The sequence below is a fragment of the Lontra canadensis genome, unplaced genomic scaffold (genome assembly GCF_010015895.1).
Source record: "Lontra canadensis isolate GAN:19392208 unplaced genomic scaffold, GSC_riverotter_1.0 scaffold17, whole genome shotgun sequence".
NCBI lineage: Eukaryota > Metazoa > Chordata > Mammalia > Carnivora > Mustelidae > Lontra > Lontra canadensis.
The window spans coordinates 26,198,528-26,223,666 of NW_022631011.1; the positions used below are offsets into that span (position 1 = coordinate 26,198,528).

At 34.0% G+C, this 25,139-nt stretch overlaps 1 protein-coding gene across 5 annotated transcripts in view; it reads left to right on the plus strand.

The window, feature by feature from the left end:
• Positions 1-25,139, plus strand: part of SMCHD1 (structural maintenance of chromosomes flexible hinge domain containing 1) — a 142,049-nt gene that overhangs the window by 86,743 nt on the left and 30,167 nt on the right. For 4 of the 5 annotated variants that reach the window (XM_032859820.1, XM_032859821.1, XM_032859822.1 and 1 more), the window contains 9 exons: positions 708-772; positions 9,714-9,801; positions 10,422-10,553; positions 11,412-11,564; positions 16,855-16,981; positions 17,145-17,264; positions 18,673-18,758; positions 19,346-19,468; positions 23,104-23,294. In XM_032859820.1, coding sequence (XP_032715711.1) covers positions 708-772; positions 9,714-9,801; positions 10,422-10,553; positions 11,412-11,564; positions 16,855-16,981; positions 17,145-17,264; positions 18,673-18,758; positions 19,346-19,468; positions 23,104-23,294 — 1,085 coding nt within the window. The remainder of the gene's footprint in view (positions 1-707; positions 773-9,713; positions 9,802-10,421; positions 10,554-11,411; positions 11,565-16,854; positions 16,982-17,144; positions 17,265-18,672; positions 18,759-19,345; positions 19,469-23,103; positions 23,295-25,139) is intronic. The other variant, XR_004382925.1, reaches the window with a different exon arrangement.

Consider the following 25,139-nt stretch of genomic DNA (forward strand, 5'->3'; position numbering starts at 1 on the left):
AATAGAAATAGAATACAAGTCACACACATGATACTTATATTTTTCTAGTAGCTACATTAAAAATGTAAAAAGAAAATAAAATTAATTTTAATGTAGTTTTAACTTAACATCAAATTAACATTTCAGCATGTATTCAGTATTTAAAATTTATTAAATAAATAAACACATAAAAGATTGTAAAATGAGATTTTACATTCTTTTATGTTATTGGTTCTTTAAAATTTCCTGTGTATTTAGATCTCTTTGAACCAGATATATTTCAAGTGCTCAGTAGTCACATGGAGCTATTATTCACTACCATCTTGGACTGTGTAGATCTAAAATCTCAAATTTAAAACTAAACCATATCAAAATGTCTTAATTTAACAGTGCCCTTCAGGATTTATCATTCATTTCAATTATGTGTTTAGGAAACTAGCTTCCTAAATTTATACTGTCCCTTTAAGCTGCGGTTAACTTAAAACTATGTCACCACCATGGGGATCTATTGTGTGCCCTTTAATAATGGTTTGTCGTCATGTAATCACACTATTGAACCTTAAACTGTATTGTAGGGGTATATACATATAGGTGTATGTGTATGTATTTGTAAATCCAGATGTGATCTGTATTTGCATTTGGTGAAGGTAATACTAGTTTTCATCCTGAATATACTATGTTAAATGTGATTTCTCCCTCCCCACCTTCTCCCCTACTTCCCTTTCTAGGCAGAAACATTTAGTTGTAATAAAATAAAAGATAATGACAAGGAAGATGGCTGCTTCTACTTCAGGTAATTCTTAAATCATTTCATATTTTTATGCATAATTTATTACAAAGTGATTTCGGGCTTATGGTGTTTGCTCAACTTGGGAAAAGTAATTTGTGATTGAAAAGAAAATATTCTTCGTATCTCTTAATTTTTCTCAGGAAGTATTTTGAGAAAATGTGTATTTTATTTGTAAGCTTTGTAAAATGGTTTGGAGAAAGACTCTTGTGATATTTTATATTACCTTTCAGAACTATGAAAGCCATCCAAAAAAATTATGTTGTCAGACCACTTTATAATATGTTATTATATAGGAGAGTTCTGTAGTTCAAAACTTAAATGTTATGAAGTATAAAACAAATTGTACTAGTTTTTTTATGGTTTACTTACATTACTTTGAATTAAATTCACTGGAATTGTTGCTTCTGTGTTCCGGACGTCTACTTCAAAATATGAAGGTTGGCTTTGAATAAACTATGTCCAAGATTTCTTTCATTTATTTTTTAAGTGGGAAATGTCCTTTTAACTTTGAGATTAAGTTTTGTTTCTTCAAATGTATTAGTCTCTTAAATCTTGTAGAAGACAAGAGGTGCAATTATAAATATTGTTACAATAATACTAGCATTTATAATTACCTGTAAATTTACCTTTATTGAGATTTTGTTTCTCCATGTGGTTTCATGTTATTGTCTGTTCTTTCATCTTACTTTGTAGTATTTCCTTGAACATTTCTTACAGTCCAGGTCTAGTGGTAATGAACTCCCTTGGCTTTTGTTTATCTGAGAATGTCTTAATTTACCTCTCACTGTTGAAGGTTGGTTTTGCTGGATATAATATTCTTGGCTGAGGGTATATATTTTTTTGAAGCATTTTGAATTCATTGGCCCATTGCCTACTGTGTCCCCCCCCCCCCATCCTATCTGATGAGAAATCTGATTAGCTTCCTGAGAATCCATTGTATGTAATGATTAACTTCTCTCTCACTGCTTTTCATATTCTCTCTTTGTCTTTTGAAAGTTTGATAATAATGTGTGTTGGTATGTGTCTTTGAATTTACTTTATTTGGAATCCGTTGAGCATCTTCAATATTTATATTCATGTGTTTCATCAAACTTGGGAAATTTTCAGCCATTCTTCAAATATTCTCTCTTCCCCTGGTGAGAGGGGACACTTGCTGGTGTCCCAAAGATCCCTGAGGTTCTGTTCCCTTTTATTCAGTCCTTTTTCCTTTCTGTTCCTCAGACTATAATATTATCTTGAAGTTCACTAATTCTTTTTTCTTCCTGCTTAAATCTGCCTTTGAATACCTGTACTGAAATTTTCACTGAAGTTACTGTATTTTTCAACTCCAAAATTTGTTTTTGGTTCCTTATTAGGTTTTCTGTTTCTTTATTGATATTTCCATTTTTTTTTCTACATCACTTTTATTTTCTCCACATTTTCCTTCACTTCTTTGAGCATCTTTAAGATAGATGTTTGTTGTTGTTGTGTTGTTCTTGTTTTGAGAAAGAGTGCTTGAGTTAGGGGTTAGGAGCAGAAGGAGAGGGAGAGAAAGAATTTTAAAGCTCCATTATCACAACACTGAGATCATGACCTGAGCTGAAATCAAGAGTCAGAAGCTTAACACATTAAGCCATGCAGGCACCTTTAAGACAGGTTGTTTTTTTTTTTTTTTTAAGTCCTTGTCTAGTATATTTGCCATCAGCTGTCTGAAGTATAATTTTAGTTGACTTATGTTTTTACTTTGAATGGCCGTTTGTTTTGTGGCTTTTTGTTAAAAACTAGACATTTTTATCTATTAATGTGGTAGCACTGGAATTTAGATTCTCTGCCTCACCCAGGGTTTGCTAGGTTTAAATTTTTTTTTTTTTTTATTGTTTTTCTGATTGTCATAAGCTCTTTGTCATGGATCAGCCTTAGGTGTAAACTTACAGTCTTCTCATGTCTTTTCTGACCCTTTCTCTGGATATGTGTAGTCACTTTCTAGTTTTCCCTATACATGTGGTTGTTTAGTAATGTCCTTTAATGTCTGGTTTCTAAAAAGAGGGGAAAGACAGTGTGCTGGCCCTTTAAGTCTCCTGGAAGTTACTTCAGCTGGAGGATGAGGACTTCAGCAGTGGGGACATTGCAGGAACAATGGCTATTTGCATTTTCATTTGCTCCTCTGATCAGAAGCAGCAATCAGAGCACAGATCCCCAGTATTTGGAGGATAGGGTCCTTTTGCCCACCCTGGTTCCTGTAAGCTGTAAACACTGCTCCAGGGACATAGATCTGTGTGCCATGGGTCTGGGAGGTGGGGAATGAGTAACATAACTACTACTGTGCTAAGAGCTGAAATTGATCAAAATAAACTGCAACTTACTATCCAAGTTTTTAGTAGCTTTTAGAGTTCCAAAATAGTTATATCAGACAGATTCTGACAGTATAGTTATTGTCCAGACAGGGAGACAGGTACCTGGTCTTCCCAAAACCCTTCAAAAATTTTTTTAAATTCTTTGGTGATCATTCAGTAAGGTCAACATGATTATTATATTAATATAAGGTTATATTAATATATTCAGACTAACTGTACCAAAGAACTAGTTTGTTTTTTTAAAAACCTTTTAATCTTTCATAGACAGATGCTCTTTTCATTTAAAAAGAAAGAGATCTTCTCAGTGTGCACTTTTTGTTAAGGCAATGTCAGATAGCTACGTGTTTCTAAATACTCTGAGTTTTATTATCTTGTGACAGACAAGTAACAAAATATACCATCACTGTCCTTACTTTACACTATGCTAACAATGGCTTAGGTCTTTAAGGTATACTCATGTTATTGCATGGGACTGATTTAGACATCCAAGAAAACATATACTGCCTTCCTTTCAGTCCGTTAAATTATCTTTTAGTGTATAAATCTATTAAAATGTTTGATAATTGTGCAACTTCCTTGTATTTCAAATATTTGTCTTAATTTAATCTTATTTTAGGATTCCGGGATATCAGAAGGAACATTTAGGAAATCTTTTTTTTTCTTTTTTCTTAAAGATTTTATTTATTTATTTGACAGAGAGAGCTCCCAAGTAGGCAGAGCAGCAGGCAGAGAGAGAAAGAGCGGGGGAAGCAGGCTCCCTACTGAGCAGAGAGCCCCATGCAGGGCTCAATCCTAGGACCCTCAGACCGTCACCTGAGCTGAAGGCAGAGGCTTAACCCACTGAGCCACCCAGGTGCCCCTAGGAAGTCTTTTAAAAATAGTCCTACATTTTAAAACTATAAAGAAGTAGCAGTTGGGCAATAATGTGTATATACCAAATGCCAATGAATTAGACACTTAAAATGGTTAATTTTATTTTATGTGAATTTCACCTCAGTAAAAAGAAATCTTGGGGGGCACCTGGGTGGCACAGTCGTTAAGTGTCTGCCTTCGGCTCAGTTCATGATCCCAGGGTCCTGGGATTGAGCCCCCTTGGATAGGGCTCCTTGCTCAGCGGGAAGCCTGCTTCCCTCTCCCACTCCCCCTACTTGTGTTCTCTCTCTCGCTGTGCTCTCTGTCAAATAAATAAAATCTTTTTTTTTTTTTAAAGATTTTATTTATTTATTTGACAGAGAGAGATCACAAGTAGGCACAGAGGCAGGCAGAGAGAGAGGAAGAAGCAGGCTCCCCACTGAGCAGAGAGCCCGATGGGGGGCTCGATCCCAGGATCCTGTGATCATGACCTGAGCCGAAGGCAGCGGCTTAACCTGCTGAGCCACCCAGGCGCCCCAAATAAATAAAATCTTTAAAAAAAGAAAAATGTTGGGATGCCTAGGTGGCTAAGTTGGTTTTAATTTCGGCTCAGGTCATGATCTCAGGGCTATGCTATTGAGCCCCACATTAGGCTCCATGCTCAGTGGGGAGTCTGCTTAAAATTTTCTCTCCCATCTCCCTTGCCTTCTTCCCCTCTCCCAACTTGTGTACACAGGTGTACGTGTTCTCTCTCACTCTTGTTCTCAATAAATAAATAAAATTTCTAAAAAATGAAAATCTTAGCTGTGTAGGGGAATGGGCAGAATAGAGGTAGGGGGTTAAAAGGTGCAAACTTGAAGTTATAAATAAAACATGAGGATGCAATCTACAGTTTAGAGGATATAGGTACTATGTAACAACATTGTGTGGTGACTGATGGTAGCAAGATTTATTGTGGTGGTGATTACTTTCTAGTGTATATGAATGTTGAATTACTCTGTAATACCCCTGAAACTAATATAATATTATATGTCAGCTGTTTTTCAATTAAAAAAATAAAATTTTAGAAATGGTAAGTCAGAAGGAAAGATTTTTTTTTTTTTTTTTATTTGTCATAGAGAAGTGAGAGCGAGCACAGGCAGACAGAGTAGAGTGGCAGGAAGAGGCAGAGGGAGAAGCAGGCTCCCCGCCAAGCAAGGAGCCCGATGTGGGACTCGATCCCAGGACGCTGGGATCATGACCTGAGCCGAAGGCAGCCACTTAACCAACTGAGCCACCCAGGCGTCCCAGAAGGAAAGATTTTTAAAAATCATGTACACTGTCAGTTATACATGTGACATAATAAAATATATTTCCATATATCGGGTATATTTGAATGCATGAAAATATTTGAGTTCCTAATGCATGTCAGTCACTGTGTTTGGTGTTCTGCATGTAATCTCAATTTTTAAACCTTTTAAAAACATAGAAAATTCATAAAGTTAAAAAGATACGCAGTTTTGTGACTTTCTCCCATAGTAAATTTCTGTGCGACCACTACTGAAGTCAGGAAATAAAAGATTGCCAATACAGGGGAAGCCCCACCTTGTGCCTCTCCCAGTCATTACCAGCTTCCTTCCATAGTAATTGGGTTATCATCCATCACCTTAAATAACTACGAATTTTTTTTTTCTTAACAGTGGAAACTTTAAAGACTTACTCTCTTAGCAACTTTCAATCACAACAGTGTTGTTAACTGTAGTCACCATGCTGCATATTACTTCCGCAGGATTTATTTGTCCTTTAACTGAAACTTTGTACCTCTTGACCAGCTTTGCTCATTTCCTCCATCTTGCCCATCTCCCAGTTCCTGCCTTTGGCAAGGAGCACTCTGTTCTTTTTGTCTATGAATTTGAGTTTTTTAGATTCTACTTATCAGTGAAATAATAAGAGCATTTTTGTATTTGCCTAACATTTCTTTTTTTTTTCCCTTTTTTAAAGTTTTAATTTTAACTCTAGTTAGTTAACATAGAATGTCTCACTTACTTCATTTAGCATGATACCTAGATAATATTTTGGATGCTATTATAAACAACATCCTTTAAAATTTTTTATTTTATGTTATTGGTTACAGAAATCTAGTTGATTTATATATATTAACATTGTAGTAAGCATCTCTGCTAGTCTCCTTAATTTCCAATTTTATTTATAGATTCTTTAGGATTTCAAAATATTTTCACATTCATGTCTGTGAATAATGATAGGTTGATTACTTTCTAGTCATTGTACATTTTCTCTTTTTTGCCATATTCCACTGGCTTGGACTTACAGTAAAATGTTAAATAGACACAAGAATGATCATCCTGGGGCGCCTGGGTGGCTCAGTTGGCTTAAGTCTCTGCCTTCAGCTCAGGTCACGATCCTGGAGTCCTGGGATTGAGCCCCACATCTGCTTCCCCCTGTCTCTCTGCCTGCCTCTCTGCCTACTTGTGATCTCTCTCTCTCTGTCAAATAAATAAATTTTTAAAAAGTCTAAAAAAAAAAAAAAAAAGAATGATCATCCTAATTTCATTCCCAGTCCCCGATTTTCATTGGGAGGTACGTTTATCAGACTGTTCCTTTCTAATCATCAGTAAGAGAATTTCTATTTATTATGAATTGACATTAGATTTCATTGTCTATTGAGGGTAGTATGTGATATTTTTCCTTTCTTTTTTAATGTGCTTAATTATATAGAACATTAATTTTCTGAATGTTCATTCAGCCAGTCTTGCATTACTGGAGTAAACCCAGTTTTATCATGATACATAATAACCTCTTTTATGTATTGGTGGATTTGTTTTGCTAATTGTTTGGAATTTTTCTATCTACATTAATGGTCAAAGTTACCTGCACTTTCCTATAGATTCTTTTTAGGTTTGGTATCTAGGTCATATATGCCTCACCACAGTAACTGGGAGAATTGGTCCTTATATCTTGATTTATTTTCTGGATTTTGTGTGAGAGTTGTCATAATTTCTTCCTTAAATATTTGGTAGATATCATCTGTGAAGCCATCTGTGCCTGGAGTTGAGGGGAGGAAGGTTGTCCTTATGAATGTAGTTCCTTCAAATTCGGTAGCTATATGATTATTTGTATTTCCTGAGTCATCTTTGGTCAGTTTTGGTGACTTAAAATTTTCAATTTGTCAGTCTTACCTAAATTTTAAAAGTTGTTGTTCACAATTTATTTTGTCTGTAGTCTCTCACTGTTAATGTTATTTTTACTTTTTAAAATATTTTTTCTATTTGAGAGAGTGAGAGAGTGCAAGAGGGGGGAGAAGCAGACTCCCAGCTGAGTGGGGAGCCTGATTTGGGACGCAGTCCTGGGACTCCAGGATCTTGATCTGACCAAGGCAGACACTTAACCAGCTGAGCCACCCAGGCACCCTATTTGTACTTTTTGTTACTTGATTAATCTTACTAGGAGATGTAAATGTTGTAGGTCTTTTCAAAGAACCAACTTCTGTCTTTTTAAAATTTCTTGAGATTGTTGCTTAATACATTTATTTTCAGCATGTATATACTGTATGTATATATGAATGTATATACACATATACATAAATATGTATTTATATGTACATATATATGTATGTAGAGCTACAAATTTCCCAAGTTTTTTACATTGTATTTTCATTATTACTTGGTTCAAGGTGTTTTATAATTTCAATTGTAATTTCATCTTCTACCTATGGCTGTTTGTCAGAAGTATATTGTTTAATTTCTAAATTGTGGGATTTTCTTATTCTCTTTCTCTTACTGATTTCTAGATTAATTCCGCTGTGGTCAGAGATCCTGCCTTGTATATTGTCTTTCCCTTGAAACTAATGGATAATTGTTTTTCCCTTTGTGGAAAACAGTATGCACATATGGTCAATTTTTGTAAATATTTTATGTATATTAGAAAATCATATAAACTGCATGTAAAGTACAGTGTTATGCTAATTCAAAATTTAGTAATCATTGGGTGTCATTTTTCTGTATTTAAATTTTTCTATATATTTTAAATTTGTGTGTGTGTGTGTACACACACATATATATATATATATATATATATATATATATATATATATTTTTTTTTTTAGGCAGTGTAGTAAGTCTCCCATCGTGGGTGTGGATTTATTTTCCTTCTTAGTTCTGTATGATTTTTTACATAGGACTTACATTATTATATTTTTCTGAGAAATTAAATTGGCTGTCACTATGAAGTATTCACCTTTTTCTCTAGTAATGCTTTTTGCTTGGAAATCTACTTTGATAATAGTATACCAACTTGCCGTATGAGTGACATGCAGAAGCCACCTTAGGGATCATGAGAGCTAGGATTTGTATAAGTATCTTATTTTCATGACTTTTGTATCTTTAAATTTAAATGATCATTTACAGATGGCATTATATGTTTGTTTTTTTAAAGATTTTATTTATTTATTCGTCAGAGGGAGAGCACAGGCAAGGGGAGCAGCAGGCAGAGGGAGAAGCAGACTACCCGCTGAACAGGGAGCCTGACCCAGGGCTCAGTCCTAGGACCCTGAGATCATGATCTGAGTGGAAGGCAGGTGTTTAACCATCCGAGCCACCCAGGCATCCCTATAATTGTTTTTTTAATAATCTTTTAAGTGAAAAGTTTAAATCATACAAATAATTACCAAAACACTTGTTTTTTACTCTTAAAATTTTTTATTTGATCCTACTATTCTTTTTTCCTTTTTCTTATGAATTTATTGTTATTAGTTATCATATTTTATTCCTTATTGGTAGTTAATATAGTCTTCTCTGATTTTTTTTTTGAGAGATTACAACATGCATAGTTAAATTACTATATCAATGTGTGATGACACTTTGTATTTTTACCCTCTCCTTGGTCAGTGAATGACTCTTAGAACACTTAAACATCATTTTCCCTCTTGCAACTAAGATGCCTTTGTTGTATATGTTAAACTTATTAATACATTATTTTTTCATATAGTTAGTGTTCATTTAGTTTTACTAACTCATTCTTCTTTTGATCTGCAACAGAAGGTTTTCCATTTGGTATCATTTTCCATCTGAGGAAGTTCCTTTAGTGTTTCCTCTAGTGCACATGTGCTGGTGATGAATTATCTCCTAAACCTTCATACTGGAAGAGTACTTTTCTTGAAACCGGAATTATATATTGGCAGTTTCTTTCTTGCAGTACTTTTAAGCCAGGCTTCACTGTCCTATCATTTATGTTGAGAAGTTAGCTGTCCGTCTTACTATTATTATTATTATTATTTTTAGATTTATTTATTTGAGAGAGATAGTGTGTCAGTCCGGGGAGGGGTAGAGGGAGAGAAGAAAGTCTTAGGCAGATGCAGGGCTTGATCTCAAGACCCTGAGATCACAGCCTGAGCCAAAACTAGGTGTACCACGAGGCACCCCAACCTTATTGTTACATTGAAAAGTAATTATTTCCATTCTTCTTTGGTTGTTTTGAGTTTTGTTTTCAACAGTTTTACTATGATGTGCCTCTTCATGGATTTCTTTTTCTTTTTTCTTCTTCGTTTTCATAGGCTTTCATTTTATGGTCTTTGTTTGGGTTTGAAAAATTGATAAAGCCTGCTATTACAGGAAATATTTGTTGAATAAAGACAAATGTAGTAATAGTAATTTTTTTTTTATTCATTGACTTTTTGTGGAAAGAACAGAAATGTTGATGATTTGAATTCCTTCCCCCTTTATTTAAATGTTGATAGTAATCTTATCTCTTTCTTTCTAACATAGGGATAAAGCAATTCCTAACAAAGTGGGAACATACTGTATCCAGTTTGGGTTTATGATGGATAAAGCAAATATTCTCAACAGTGAACAGGTTTGCTTACTCTTTTTATATGCCATAGTTAGTTTTACATTTTCTTGCTTAGTATAGGAATGAAATGGTTTTGTTTAAAAGTGAATTAATTATTGGATGCAATTAATTATTGATAATAAAATACAAATAATGTAATTTTAGGGATATATGTTGATGAATATGACCATTTGCGGAAGTTACTTTTCCATTTCTCTTTATTTTGAAGAGTCCAGTAAGCATTTTCATGTATATCATGGTAAGGTTGCTTCTGTCAACCATACATGAAAATTTTTCAGTTTAATAATATTTTGTGTATTAGAATTCTGGATAATGAAGTTTAAGGTAGTTTTGATATACATCATTGCCATTCAATAGGTTAGTGTACCAAATTACTGTATTTTGAAATCCCCTAAATTTGTTCTTAGATGGCTGTTAACAGCCTAAGTTTATCTCTGACAAACCTTTTTTTTTTTTTTTAATTTTAAAAAGTAAGTTGATTAGATTTAGGAGATTAATGGAAATCTATTTCAGAAAGTAAGATTGCATTTTATTTAGTATATGCTAACATTATGTCTTGTCTTACTCTTAAATACCGAATTATCAATATATTGTTAATCGCAATGCTGTTTTTGTTTTGTAAGATTATAGTTGATGTTCTGCCTAATCAACCTGTGAAGTTAGTTCCTAAAATTCAGCCAGCTACACCAGCTGTTTCAAATGTTCGCTCCATTGCCAGTAGGACCTTGGTCAAAGATTTACATCTTACTATTACGGTAATGTTTATTTACCTCCAAAGTTGCAAAGAGTAACAAAAATTATTTCTAGTGTGCAAAATAGTTACTTATAGAGTCAGATCTTAATTATTCAGTTTAAGGTTATAGGGAAAATTTGTGTGGATGAATGAAATATTTATAAACACCTTTGTATTCTAATACAAAGAATGTATACATACAGTATATCCAGGTATACCAAGTAGAACAGACTCAAAAATGCAGAAATTTGCCTGCCTACCTTAATACATACCTTTCTTTAAATCCCCTATTTCCAGTATGTATTACGAATTTGTGTGAGGTAAATTGAATCCTCAGTGTCCACTTCACTGATGAGAAAGAAGGAAGTAATTATTTTTAAGATATCTGCTCTGATGATTGATCATAGTGAGCTCCTCAAAGCTTCTGATTATTGGGAGAATAAGCAGCAATAAAGCTGCCAAATCTGTTATTAGAAGCATGTAAAACACAGTAGTGAGACTTCACCTTTGTGGGAAATTTTCCTGGTGGGATACTTCTTTCAGTTTTTTGTGTTGGGGTGTGTGTGTGTGTTGGTGTTTTAGACAAGTGAATCATCCTTCTCTTCTCCCAGATCAATAGATGCTAAGAGTATGTAACAAGGTGGAATTTTAATATGGGAGTCCTTTTGATACAGGAAATTATAAGTCATTATATTAGATGGAAGCCTGGGATTATTTCCTGCCTTTGGAGCTCTTAATCTGTGAATTCTGTGCTTGGGAATAAGAATGACCAGGATAATTTAATATTTAGGGCTTATATTGTATTTTCTGATATGATCATGTCCTTTTCTGGATTTAATCTTCTTGTTCTTCTAATTAGTTTTTTATTGTTTACTTAAAGGATGACTATAACAATCATACTGGAATTGATTTGGTTGGCACTGTAGTAGCTACCATTAAAGGTTCTAATGAGGAAGATACGGATACACCACTGTTTATCGGGAAAGTGAGAACACTTGAATTTCCCTTTGTGAAAGGTTCAGCTGAAATTACGGTAATTTTTACATCTTCTGATAGATAACATTACTATATTTAATAGTTTAAACCACAGTATTATAATACCTATTCTTTTGTATATATAACTATGAAAATATTCTAAGTATACCATTAAATTAGAAAGTGAGTGGAAATACTTTGTGATTTTGCTGTAAACTATTACAAATTAAACCCCTGGGATTATTATTACTTTGAGCAAGAACCTCTTTTTCCCTGTGGATGACTGTTCTCTCTGTAATGATTTTTAGCTTCAGTGATAATACATTCATGTATTCATATATTTAAAAGTTACCATTCTGTGGATAGAAACAGAATATAACATAGCCTGGGTAAAATGTATACATAAAGAGAAAAAATTAACAAAGCAGCTTATCTTCGTTACTCTTTTTTTTCAAAATGGAAATTTTTACTTGTATAAAAAATACACAGTGCAAACACTTAAAAAACAATCACTATTTTATCACCCTTCAGAGGTAATGATTAACAATTTAGTTACTGATCTTCCAGACTTTTCTGTATATACACAAATAATGCATGGATACCCTGTGTGTATATGATTTCTATACATGGGTGGGATGTAAAATCTCATTAATATAATAGAACTCTGCTCTTATAAAAATTTTATTTAACACATCTTTGATGTCTTTATCGGTATGTATAAACCTACATCATTGTATTGATGATCATAATTTATTTGATCAATCCTAAGTGGAAATTTAGTTTCTTTCCAAAACTTGTTTCCAATAGCGCTTTTCATCAGGTTTCTTCTTGTGTGTATCCTTTTGCATATGTCTGATTGTTTCCTTAAGAAATTACTAGAAGTAAGGGCTCCTGGGTGGTTCAGTGGGTTAAGCCTCTGCCTTTGGCTCAGTCATGATCTCGGGGTCCTGGGATTGAGTCCTGCGTCAGGGTCTCTGCTCGGCAGGGAGCCTGCTTCCTCCTCTCTCTCTGCCTGCCTCTCTGCCTACTTGTGATCTCTCTCTGTCAATAATAAATAAAATAAATAATAAAATCTTTATAATAAGTAAATAATATGTATAATAAATAATATATATTATATATGTATTACATATATAATATATATTATATATATAATATATAATAAATAAAATCTATATAATAAATAAAATAAATAAATAAAATCTTAAAAAAAAAAAAAGAAAGAAATTACTAGGAGTAGAATTGGTGGCAAGATATGTTCATTTTAAGCCTTCTGGTAGTTAGTTATTGCCAATTGCTGTTCAGTTTTTATTCCCACCAGAAATACGTGTGTTGTCTGACATGATGTTACCAACCCTAAATATGAATGATTTTTGGAATTCTAACCCAAGTTGCCTGTATTTCAAAAAATACTTTGTTACTAGTAAGGTTGAACATTGTTCCTGTTCTTAATTTTTTTAGGATTGTTCCTTGATGCTTTTTCTTTTGTAATGTTCATCATTTTCTTAAATTTTATATTAAAGATATTCATGCTCTTTTGTATATAAGTACATTTTCCTGAGTTTGTCCTTTAGATTTTAGCTTTGTTTATATTGGAGTGGAGGAAGGATTGAATTCACAGTTCCTGCCCTAGTATTCTTATGCCTTTAATCTTTGATTTGTCTGGATTTTATTTTTGCATTTTTTTCAGATTCGCTAACCTAATTTCTTGATATTATTTATTGAATAATTATCCATTTTTTTAATTTGAAGTGTCACCTTTTTTTTTTATTATTGTCATTGTTCATCTTTATATCTAAACCAGTGCTAATACTGCATTGTTTTCATAACATTAGGCTTACAATTGGGGAACCTGACAGCTTGTACCTGACTTACAGTAGATGTGTTGGTTGGTCTATCAGTGAGAGACCATTACAGCATTTCTTTTTTTTTTTTTTTTAAGATTTTATCTATTTATTTGGCAGAGAGAGAACGAACACAAGCAGGGTAATAGCAGGTAGGGGGAGAAGCAGGCTCCACTCTAACAGAGAGCCAAACATGGGGCTTGATCACAGGACCCTGGGATTGACCTGAGCCGAAGGCAGCCGCTTAAGCAACTGAGCCACCCAGGCGACTGTCCACCCTTTTTTAAAAGATTTATTTATTCGAGAGAGAGAGCATGGGGAAGAGTCGAGTCAGGGAGAGAGAGGGAGAGAGAATCCTCAGACTCCCCACTGAGCACAGAGCCCCCCAAGGTGCTCAATCCCAGGACCTGAGATCATGACCTGAGCTGAAACCAAGAGTTGGATGCCCAACTGAGTGAGCCATCCAGGCACCCCTACAGCATTTTCTTTTCTTTTCTTTTTTTTTTTAATTTAAACTTATTTAATTATATAATGTATTTTTTTCAGGGGTACAGGTCTTATTCATCAGTCTTATATAATATCCAGTGCTCATTACAGCACATTCCCTCCCCAGTGTCCATCACCCAATTACCCCATCCCTCTACCCCCAATGTTTTTATCTCACTTAGTTTCCAGTATTTAAAGTTCTAGAGTTTTTAACGTAATAGTCTGCATTTATTTGGAGAATTCTAAAAACCTGGCAATACTAGGCCATGATTTTCTTACGGCAGAAAGATTTTCCAGTCATTTGTATTCATGTCACTTCCTTTCATCTCTTGACACTGAGGGCAAGTGTCATTTGTTACTTGTTTTCACATTTGTTCCTTCACTTTTATTACAGTAGAGAGTAAAGGGAAATTTTATTGTACCCTAACAAAAATTAGGTAATGAAAGCCACATGTTGAACAAAGACAAAGGGAGACACGTTAAACGTGCAAAAGTAAGTTTGTGTTGGAAGAATACACCTAGCCTACCCTACCTTTGTCCTGTTTCCTCGGCACGCCCCCCCACCCCTAGCCCCATGTAGGCATTTGAAATTGCTACCCCCAGCTATATACATTAGTGAGGTTAAGATGGTGACTTAAGCTGTTTCTTTGCAGCTGCATGTAGAGTCATGGCTTCATGTCATACATATGAATTTCCACTAGAGGTTCCTAATACCACACTGAATATCAGACAGAAAACTCTTGAGTCCTCCTTGGCTTCTGACTCATACATTGATTTAGTAAGTCTAGGTTAGGGCTCTGTGCTCTTATTTAGCAAGCAGGTAATTCTCAACAATATGAACATTTAGAAAATATTGGCTCAGGACATAATCAAAATGTTCCATGTTTGCTTGAAAAGAATGTGTTCTATTTTCTTTAAGTTATAATCTAACTTACTCTTCAAGTTTGTTGACTATTTTCAGATTCTCTATATTATTTGTTTACTTAGATCTGAAAATTTCTAAAAAAATTTTTATTTTTATTCTGCTATGTATTTGTTCATTTCTCATGTTCCAAATTCCCATTTGTGCTATGTATTTGTTCATTTCTCATGTTTTTATTCTGCTGTGTATTTGTTCATTTCTCATGTTCCAAATTCCCATTTGTGCTTGGATCCAATTATGGACTCCAGTTCTTTTCATTTCTTTTATGTTTCTCCTTGGTAAGTTATGCATCAGAGATTGCAAAGTATAAACCTCTGAAATAAGAAAGGCCTCCTTAAGACATAAAGGAAAAGATTTTATATTTAACTACATAAAAATTTAAAACTTTTATTATAACCATATCTTAAACAGAATTGAAAGAACAATGGCAATATATTGATAGTTATTGACCCTGGATGGTGGGTATGTAGAGAGATTCATTATCTACCATACAATAAAAATATATATTTTTTTAATTATGTAGAAATATTGCTGTGCCCACACACCAATATTGGACTAGGTGCATTAAACATATTTTTAAATCTCCTAAAGAACTTCCTGCAAATCAATAAGAAAAAAGACAGTTTAGTAGAAAAATAAAGTAATTTTTAAAGTAAAACATAGAGAAGAATATGAACAAGCAGTTAATAGAAGAGAAAGTATAAAGGACCAGTAAACAAGAAGCATGACCTCAGTACCAATCAGGGAAATGCTAGTTTAAATGACTGGTTCCTTTTAATCCATTTTGGGATTAAAAAACTTGGGGGAAAAGAACTTGATAATGAACTTTGGCCAGCTTCAGGGAAACTAGATAGTCTTACACACTAATGATGAGAAGATAAATTGACAGGCTTTTTGAAGGGAAATTTGATATTACCTATTAAAATAAACTGTTTTTGATGAGTCCTTTTCTCATTATTCTAGGAAACACCCAGAGAAATACTGAAAGATATTTCTCTGCTATATAAATAGTAGTTACAAATTTTTAAGCAATTTTAAGTGAAAGGATATAGTACCATCTACTTATACTGTGCATAAATTTTTACAAATTGGTGTCTAGACATTCACCTGCATTGATCAACAAATTGGATTGATTTCTGGTAGCAAACTGCTGAACTATAAAGTGTACATTTTAAAAATGTAAACAGTGTTTTATTTTTAATGTGTTTATATTCATGTAAATACATTGAAAATAGCTTTCAGAAACTAAGTGTGATTGCAGTTTGGTTTAATGGTGGGCTTGTAGTCTATTTCTTGGAAAGAAAAGAATTGTTATCTGTAATTTATAATTTCATTTCATGAATTGTCCTACAGTGTTTTATGGATTTAGATTTTTAAATTCTACTTCTCTATGAATTGTACTCGTCTAAGAAATAAAATAGCTAGTATCTATTGTTTTCTGTAAAGAATGTTAAAATAATTTAAGATGTAAATATATTTGTATTATTTACTTGTTACATGCTGTGGTCTTAAGCTAAGTTGTATTAAAAGTGTTTTGTATGTGCATTAATGAAGACAATACAATTTAAAAAAAAAATCTTTGGAGCTTTTTAGGACCTCTTGTTTGATCACCTGGGACTGGTGGGTCTACTTCCATGGTAACAGCTGTAACTTAAACTCAGCATTGGGCTTTGGGCATGTCTTTGTGATTGTTTTTATAACTTTTATGCCATAAGGTGTTTCAGCACTTCTTCAACTTCTTAAAGGTTGGCATCAAAAAGACTGCAGGTCAAGATAGTAAGTGGCCATTGATACTTCTGCTCCAAAGGAAAAGATACTTTTTAAAAAAAAATAATTGTCTATTACATATAATTTTTGTATAATCTATTCATTGATAAGATCATTTGGCTTTCAAACCAATACCAAAAGGTAAGGTTTTGTGTCTTGGGTGGTTCTGATGTTTTAATGAATGTTAATGAATCTTAAGGATCAGTCAATGCCTATTGTCTAAAATTTACCACTTAACTTGGAAACCTACAATGAGATACATAACATTTATATGTTGACAAATACTATTTTAAATCTTGTTTTCCCTAACTGCTCTTTTCTTTTTACAGAATCTAGTGCTGGCAGAAAATAGTCCTGGAAGGGATAGTACTGAATATTTTATTATATTTGAGCCTCAGCTACCAGCTCTATCAAGAACATTAGAACCATATATCCTACCATTTATGTTTTACAATGGTAAGTTTTTAGGAAAATAGAGGATTTTTCTTATGTTTGTGGTTTTTTTTTTTTTTTTGCTTTCCATTAACAGGGTATTTATTAGTTACCTAATCATGATATGACATGCTTTGGAGAGGTCACAGTTTTAGAATTGTTTGAATGATCTGAATGTTTTTCTTAGATGTTAAGAAGCAGCAACAAATGGCAGCACTTACAAAAGAAAAGGACCAGTTATCTAAGAATATTACAATGTATAGAAGTTTATTTGAAGCCAGCAACCAGCTTCTTGATGAAATGAAGTGTAAGTCATTTTGTATTCAAATGTAGTAAAAAATTAGGCTTTGGGGAAATGGTAAGACAGAAGATTGAGACCATGAGACACAAAAATTGTCTACTTTCCTGGACTACAAATAAACTGCAGAACACTTCAGTAATGTTGTAAGGAAGTAAGGCAGTAATGATTGCTTATATTCTTTGTCATTTGATCTAATGATGTATTACATCACTTTAAATAAATTTATATCCTGCTTACCTATAAAAATTAGAGATTTTTTTTATTAGAAATCTCTGTGGAAAATTAAGGCTTTTGACATGATGGTAATGTTTATATCTAATTCCAAGTCCTGACTGAAGGTATTGAGAGACAGTATTACTGGAGGAATGACATGTAATTTGATTTTCCATTTGAATCATGGGACTATGTGTATTTTACTTAAAATACCTGCAGTATGTCACACTATGGAGCTGTACAGGGCAGCACACAGTATATAGAAATATGTAACTTTATTTTTAAGTCAATGCACAATGTTTGTTGCAATTTTTAATTAACTTAATAGACCATTAAAACAAGGCATTTGCCAAATTGTGGTTTCTTTTTCCATTTGTCAGATTTTTTTTTTTTTTTGCTATGGTTTTGTCTTTGTGTTAATTACATACTTGCAATTTTGATCTATTAACTGACAAATGTACTGCCTGCCTCAAAGTACTCACTTGTGTATATCCAATGATATTTAGAGGACAATGGGAGCTAAGCAGGATGATGAGATAATACATCAGTAGTAGCACTAAAGATTCTTTTTATAAAGTCTTATTTGGGGGCACCTGGGTGGCTCAGTGGGTTAAGCCTCTGCCTTCAGCTCAGGTCATAATCTCAGGGTCCTGAGCTCGAGGCCCGCATTGGGCTCTCTGCTCAGCAGGGAGCCTGCTTCCCCCTCTCTCTCTCTGCCTGCCTCTTTGCTTACTTGTGATCTCTGTCAATTTAAAAAAATAAGTAAATATATATATATATGTGTGTGTATATATATACACACACATATATATATAAAGTCTTATTTGGTTCTTGTCACAACCTTATGCTATTATGTATGTTGTATATAGTCATGTGGATTAGGATTAAACAATTTCTCTAAGATTACTTGGAGTTTACAGTATTAATATATATAATATCTTCCTTAACTACCTTAAAACCAAATATTGGTTTTTTAAAACCACATTTTGTTTCTCATTTTTGTGTATTAGATCCAAATCTTAATTTTAGACTTTTAGTTTCATTTTGAATTTCTAAAATAGTCACTTGGGTTTTTTTACTTTAGCATCACTCATTACAAGGAGAAAAAAACCCAAGAGATTGAAAATATTTTTCAAAAACCATATTTTGGAGATTATTACAAATCGATGCAGGTTTATTTGTTTTTTGTTTTTAATTTTAGGCCAAGTTGAAGAAGCAAAATTAAAAGAGGCACAGTTGCAAAATGAACTAAAAACACATAATATTGACATTCCTACAACACAACAGGTATAGTTTCCATGTATATGTGAAAGATTTTTCTTAATTAAATTCTAGTCCATAATTTTTTTTATCATTCATTTTTTATTTACAGTGTTATGGGCACTTTTGCTTTGAGGGGTTCCAAGACATGTGGATTATAGTCTAGTCACTTACTAGACATTAGAAGGGGCTAACAAAATGATAGAATACTTTTTTCAAAGAAATTACAGTTTGTATTTCTAATGGAATGATTCCAATAAATGAAATTAATAATACACCAATTTGAGAACTTCATTGAAGGGATTTCGTAAGTTATAACCAGTATATGTGGTGGCAAAGAAAATGAAAGTGACAATAGGGTTTTTTAAAAACTTAACTTTTTTTATGTGTATAACTCAGTTGCAAAGAAGTCCTATTGTAGGTTTTTCCTAACTAAGATAAAGTCAGTAAGATGAAAGCTTTGCATCACTATAACCACATTCTTTTGAAGTAATGCCTGTTTAAGAACTTTATGTTCTTGAGTTGTCCAAATTATTGATTTTTCTCTGCTGTCATTATGGCTGTCTAGTACAGGAGTAATTTCCTTGTAGTTAATTTTTCTTTACAAATTATAGATGCCACACATTGAAGCACTTTTGAAAAGAAAGTTATCAGAACAGGAAGAACTGAGGAAAAAACCGAGAAGATCATGTACTCTTCCAAACTATACTAAAGGCAGTGGAGATGTTTTGGGAAAGGTTTGTGTTTAAGCCTATTAAGAGGCAGTACATTTTATTATGATGTTTTGTCTAAAATGTGTTTTAAAGTGACATTTCAACAATAATATCCATTTCTTTGTTACTTTTTCATTTTTCCCATAAATTAGTTGTTCTTGTTACGGTACCAGGGATTTGGCAGAATTTAAAGCTGAAATGCACAGCTCCATAATTCTTATTTACTGTTGAGGGCTGCGGCAGAAATTAATATGTCTCAGTCCAAGGCTTGTTATCTACTCAGATGCTTTCATGTCATACAACTTTATAGGTAACCAAGACCTTTCCATGTGACTCAAATTTCAGTGAGACAACAAAAGAAAAAAATTAGAATTTTTCTGAGTCTTATATTGTTAGAAAGTGAATTCTGGGATACTCCTAGAATTTAAGAAAAGACAACAATGAATGAAAAACTTCATACATATTTACTTCCAAAAGAGTGCCATTCTTTCTTCTTTAATTCTTTGCTTCTCTGGTTTTTCCTTCTGTCAAATGGATTGTATTTTCATTTTTATCTTATGATTATTCAATCCTGAACATTCTATTTTATAGAAAGTGTTTTGGTGTTTGTTTTTTTTTAAGATTTTATTTACCTACGTAACATAGTAAGAGAGAGAAAGCAAGCACAAGCAGGGGGAGGGGCAGAAGGAGAAGGAGGCCCCCTGCTGAGCAGAAAGCCTAATGTGGGGCTCGATTCCAGGACCCTGGGATCATGACCTGAGCCGAAGGCAGACGCTTAGCGACTGAGCCACCCAGGCACCCCTAGAAAGTGTTTCTTATAGGTGTCCCCAGCACCAGTTTTTGATGGTATTAAGATTTGTGGTATTATATGTATCTGTGTTTTACTTCTTAAACTTTTCCATAATATACATTTCCCCTTTCTGCTTTTACCTCTGTTTTAAAACTGAGGAAACTGAAACTGAGGTACAGAAAGATTTGAAAAAATTTGCTCAAGATTACATAGCAAGCAAGTAAATGGCAGAGTGCAGACTCAAACCCAGGCAATCTGATTCCAAAGTCTGATTGTTAATCACTGTTCTTTATGGCTATGTACATACTACTTTTATAACCACTATATGAGTTTTTTAGTGTTTCTGGTTTTTGCCTGAGGATATTGAAATTCAGAGAACTTAATTGTCAATATAAAGTTAGTAAGGGGCTGAACTTAGATGTAAACCAAGGTTTCCCTGACTCCAGAGTCTGTTGTAGTTTCTTTATAAATGGCTCCCTAACATTACAAGCCAACTACACAGTAAAAATAGAGGAAACTGGTTACTCTAAGTGTGTAGCCATGTTAAATATCGAAACCATGTTGCATTATTATTTAAACACCAAATATGAAAATTGAAAAATTAAGATGTAAATTTATAAATTGAAAAACAAGATTCTGATTTGTATTTTTTAAAATTGTTTTTCCTCAGACCGATTTTAAGAATTTACAGAAAGAAGCAGTCTTTATTAAAAGAAGCAGTCCTACTATTTAAGCATATAGATATCTGTGGTTAGCCTGCTTTTAGGTACTGACATTCCACTTTCAGTGTTTATTTGATACAAAATTCTTAATAGGTAAGATTTTACCAAAGCATAAAATAAATTTTAGCAGAAGAAATATATTTTAAAGTCTTCCCTTTTAAAAATCTGGGGGAAATCTTTGAAATCTCATTTTATGTAGGTTCTCCTCTGTCTCTCAGAGTATGAGCCCTCTCCTAACCATCAAGAGAAAGTTTTCCACTCCCTTCAAATCATGCTTAATTTTCATTGATCCCTCTTTTAAAAAATTCTTCCTGGTATTTATTCTAAAACTAGAATAAATAATTGTGGAATGTAGTAAGGGACAAGAGGAGGTTTCCACCTAGACTATATAATGTGTTTTGCTTTTATTTTTATAATTGTGAATATACCTTGGATGTTTTAGTCTTACCCTCCTTAATTCCAAATACCTTGAAATCCCATCTATATTTCTTTCATTTAATTGCCATTAATATCCTATCCCTGAGGAAACATTCATAACCTCCATAAAAAATGGCTAGGGTAGGCTCAAAGAAGCTGAAAAGGTAGTAAAGGCTTGAATGAACAGAACATTGTATATGGTACACAAGTGAAAATCCTGAGCTGATGTCTCCTTTCCGAAAAGAAAATACTATATATATACTTAATATCACCTGAAAGTTTATGGAGAAAGTGTAATGTTAAGGAGCCTAGTGAGGGCATCCACTCATAGCTTTACTTAGATAGAATTACCCTCTGGGCCACCTGGGTGGCTCAGTTGGTTAAGCATCCGACTCTCGATTTTAGCTCAGGTCATGATCTGGGGCTTGTGAGATAGAGCCGTGTCGTGCTCAGTGGAAAGTCTACTTGGGATTCTCTCTCTTCCTTTACCCCCTCCCCCACCCCGTGCATGCACATGCACACTTTCTCTCTGTCTCAAAATAGATAAATAAATCTTAAAAAAGGAAATGAACTCATTTATAAGATTAGTGTACTTGTGAACAACCACAAAGGGGATAGATGTCCTAGCACTTGTGGTCACATGTAAAATGAGATCAATCACTTTGATTTGCCTCTTCTAATCCTTCCTCTGCTGGAACATTTTTTTCATCTTAATTTACATGTACTAGTTTCTTTGCTTGTCTCTCTTTTTACCTTTATTCCACTAACATTTAGATAATTGGAATACAGGAGTAGACATTGTGATGTTTCCAACAGTGACATATTTTCATTGCTAGGGCAGGTTTTTGCAAAATGGATGGTTAAAAATAAAGGATAAATGTAACTATACCAGTGTAGTAAATGAGGTTTTGATTGGCCTCAAAATTTCAATCTTGTTAGACTTTGAGCAAGAATGCTTGTGACCAGGGCACCTGGGTGGGCTCAGCAGGTTAAGCCTCTGCCTTCAGCTCAGGTCATGATCTCAGGGTCCTGGGATCAAGCCCCACATGGGGTTCTCTGCTCAGCAGGGAGCCTGCTTCCCCCTTTCTCTCTGCCTGCCTCTCTGCCTACTTGTGATCTCTGTCAAATAAATAAATAAAATCTTAAAAAAAAAAAAAAAGAATGCTTGTGACTAAAGTATTTGTAAATAGGAGAGTGGCTGCTTACCCTGAGTTGCAGTGTGTTCTTACAAGCAGAAGATGATTCTTATTTGTGATGCCTAGATTTGTTTTTGGAAAGAAATACTATAATACTGGAGTAAGATATCTATTTAGAAAGGTATGATATATAACTATTTTTAATTGAATCTTAATCTTCTGTCTATTGTATGTGTATATTATTTAAATGTATTTTATGATTACTTTATCAATTAAGACATATTTCAATAGTAGAGCTATCAACTATGAAAAATGTACATCATCAATTAGCCGATAACATTCTAAATATTTTTACATGCTCATTTCTAAAATTTACAGGAATTTAATTTGTAGAAGAGTTGTTCCAAAATTTAATAGCAGAATAGATGTTTACTATTCAAGCCAGTATGTTTCTACAGCTTGAGAATTTCTTGTTAATTCATGTATTTCAGAAAAGTTTTTGCTGTTTAGATGTGGGCTTTTAAGATACTTAATATCAAATTTTTATATATATATATAAAAGTTTTTTACTTGATTTTTAAAAATGGCTTATAGATTGCACACCTGGCACAAATTGAAGATGATAGAGCTGCAATGGTTATTTCTTGGCATCTGGCAAGTGACATGGACTGTGTTGTCACTCTGACCACTGATGCTGCACGTCGTATCTATGATGAAACCCAAGGTCGTCAGCAGGTGTTGCCCCTGGATTCTATTTATAAGAAGACTCTTCCAGATTGGAAAAGGTTAGAAAAAAAAGTGGGAGTAATGGTTTTTTCTGAAATATCTTTTTCTTTTTTTAAATTTATTTTTATTATGTTCAGTTAGCCAGCATATAGTACATCATTAGTTTTTGATACATTGTTCAGTGATTCATTAGTTACATATAACACCCAGTGCTCATCACAACACATGCTCTCCTTAATACCCATCACTCCTGTTTCCTAATCCTCCTGCACCCCTCCCCTCTGAAACCCTCTGTTTGTTTCCCCGGTTCCATAGTCTTTCATGGTTCATCTCCCTATCTGATTTCTCCCCCTTCAGATTTCCCTCCCTTCCCCTATGGTCCTCCATGCTATTCCTTCTGTTCCACATATGAGTGAAACCATATGATAATTGTCTTTCTTTGCTTGACTTATTTCACTTAGCATAATTCCTTCCAGTCCCATCCATGTTGATGCAGATGGTGGGTATTCATCCTGTCTGATGGCTCAGTAATATTCCATTGTAGATATGGACCACATCTTCTTTATCTATTCATCTGTTGAAGGGCATCTCTGCTCTTTCCACAATTTGGCTATTGTGGACGCTGCTGCTAAGAACATTGGGGTGCATGTGCCCCTTCTTTTCACTACATCTCTGTCTTTGGGGTAAATACCTAGTACTGTAATTGCTGGGTCGTAGTGTAGCTCTATTTTTAAATATATTGAGGAACCTCCATACTGTTTTCTGGACTGGCTACCAGCATGCATTCTCATCAGTAGTGTAAGAGAGTTCCCCTTTCTCCAGATTCTCGCCAACATTTGTTGTTTCCTGTTTTGTTAATTTTTGCCATTACAACTGGTGTAAGGTGGTATCTCGTTGTGGTTTTGATTTGTATTTCCCTCATGGCTAGTGATGTTGAGCATTTTTTCATGTGTCTGTTAGCCATTTGTATGTCTTCTGTTAACAAAGTGCTTAATTTTAAAATGGCTTCTATAAAGGGGAACCTCCTACACTGTTGGTGGGAATGCAAGCTGGTGCAGCCACTCTGGAAAACAGCATGGAGGTTCCTCAGAAAGTTGAAAATAAAGCTACCCTATGACTCAGCAATCGCACTACTGGGTATTTACCCTAAAGATATGAATGTAGTGATCTGAAGGGGCATGTGCACCCAAATGTTTATAGCAGCAATGTCCACAATAGCCAAACCTAGTTGTCCATCAACAGATAAATGGGTAAAGAAGATGTGGTCTGTATATACAATGGAATACTATGCAGCCATCAAAAGAAAGGAAATCATGCCATTTGCAACGACATGGTTGGAACTAGAGGGTATTATGCTGTGCGAAATAAGTCAGTCAGAGAAAGACAATTATCATATGATCTCCCTGATATGAGGAATTTGGGAGGCAAAGTGGGGGGTTTGGGAGGTAGAGAAGGAAAAAATGGGATGGGATCGGGAGGGAGACAAACTATGAGAGACTCTTAATCTCACAAAACAAACTGAGGGTTGCCGGGGTGAGGGGAGTAAGGAGAGGGTGGTTAGGTTATGGACATTGGGGAGGGTATATGCTATGGTGAGTGCTGGGAACTGTCTAAGCCTAATGATTCACAGACCTGTACCCCTGGGGCTAATAATACATTATATGTTAATTTAAAAAAAGATAATAAAATGGCTTCTATAAAAGATGCTTAAAACAAACTGAGCAGTGAGTCAAATTATCTAGATTATTTTTATCTTCATTACAAATGTGTATACTTCATTAAGGTGGGTATTTCAATGTATTTACTCATATATGCTGGCTGTGTTTTAATTTGCCAAGTAAATGTTATTTGTATATACGTTAACACAGGCACATACAAACCCAAAGCAAATTTTTGACTTTTAC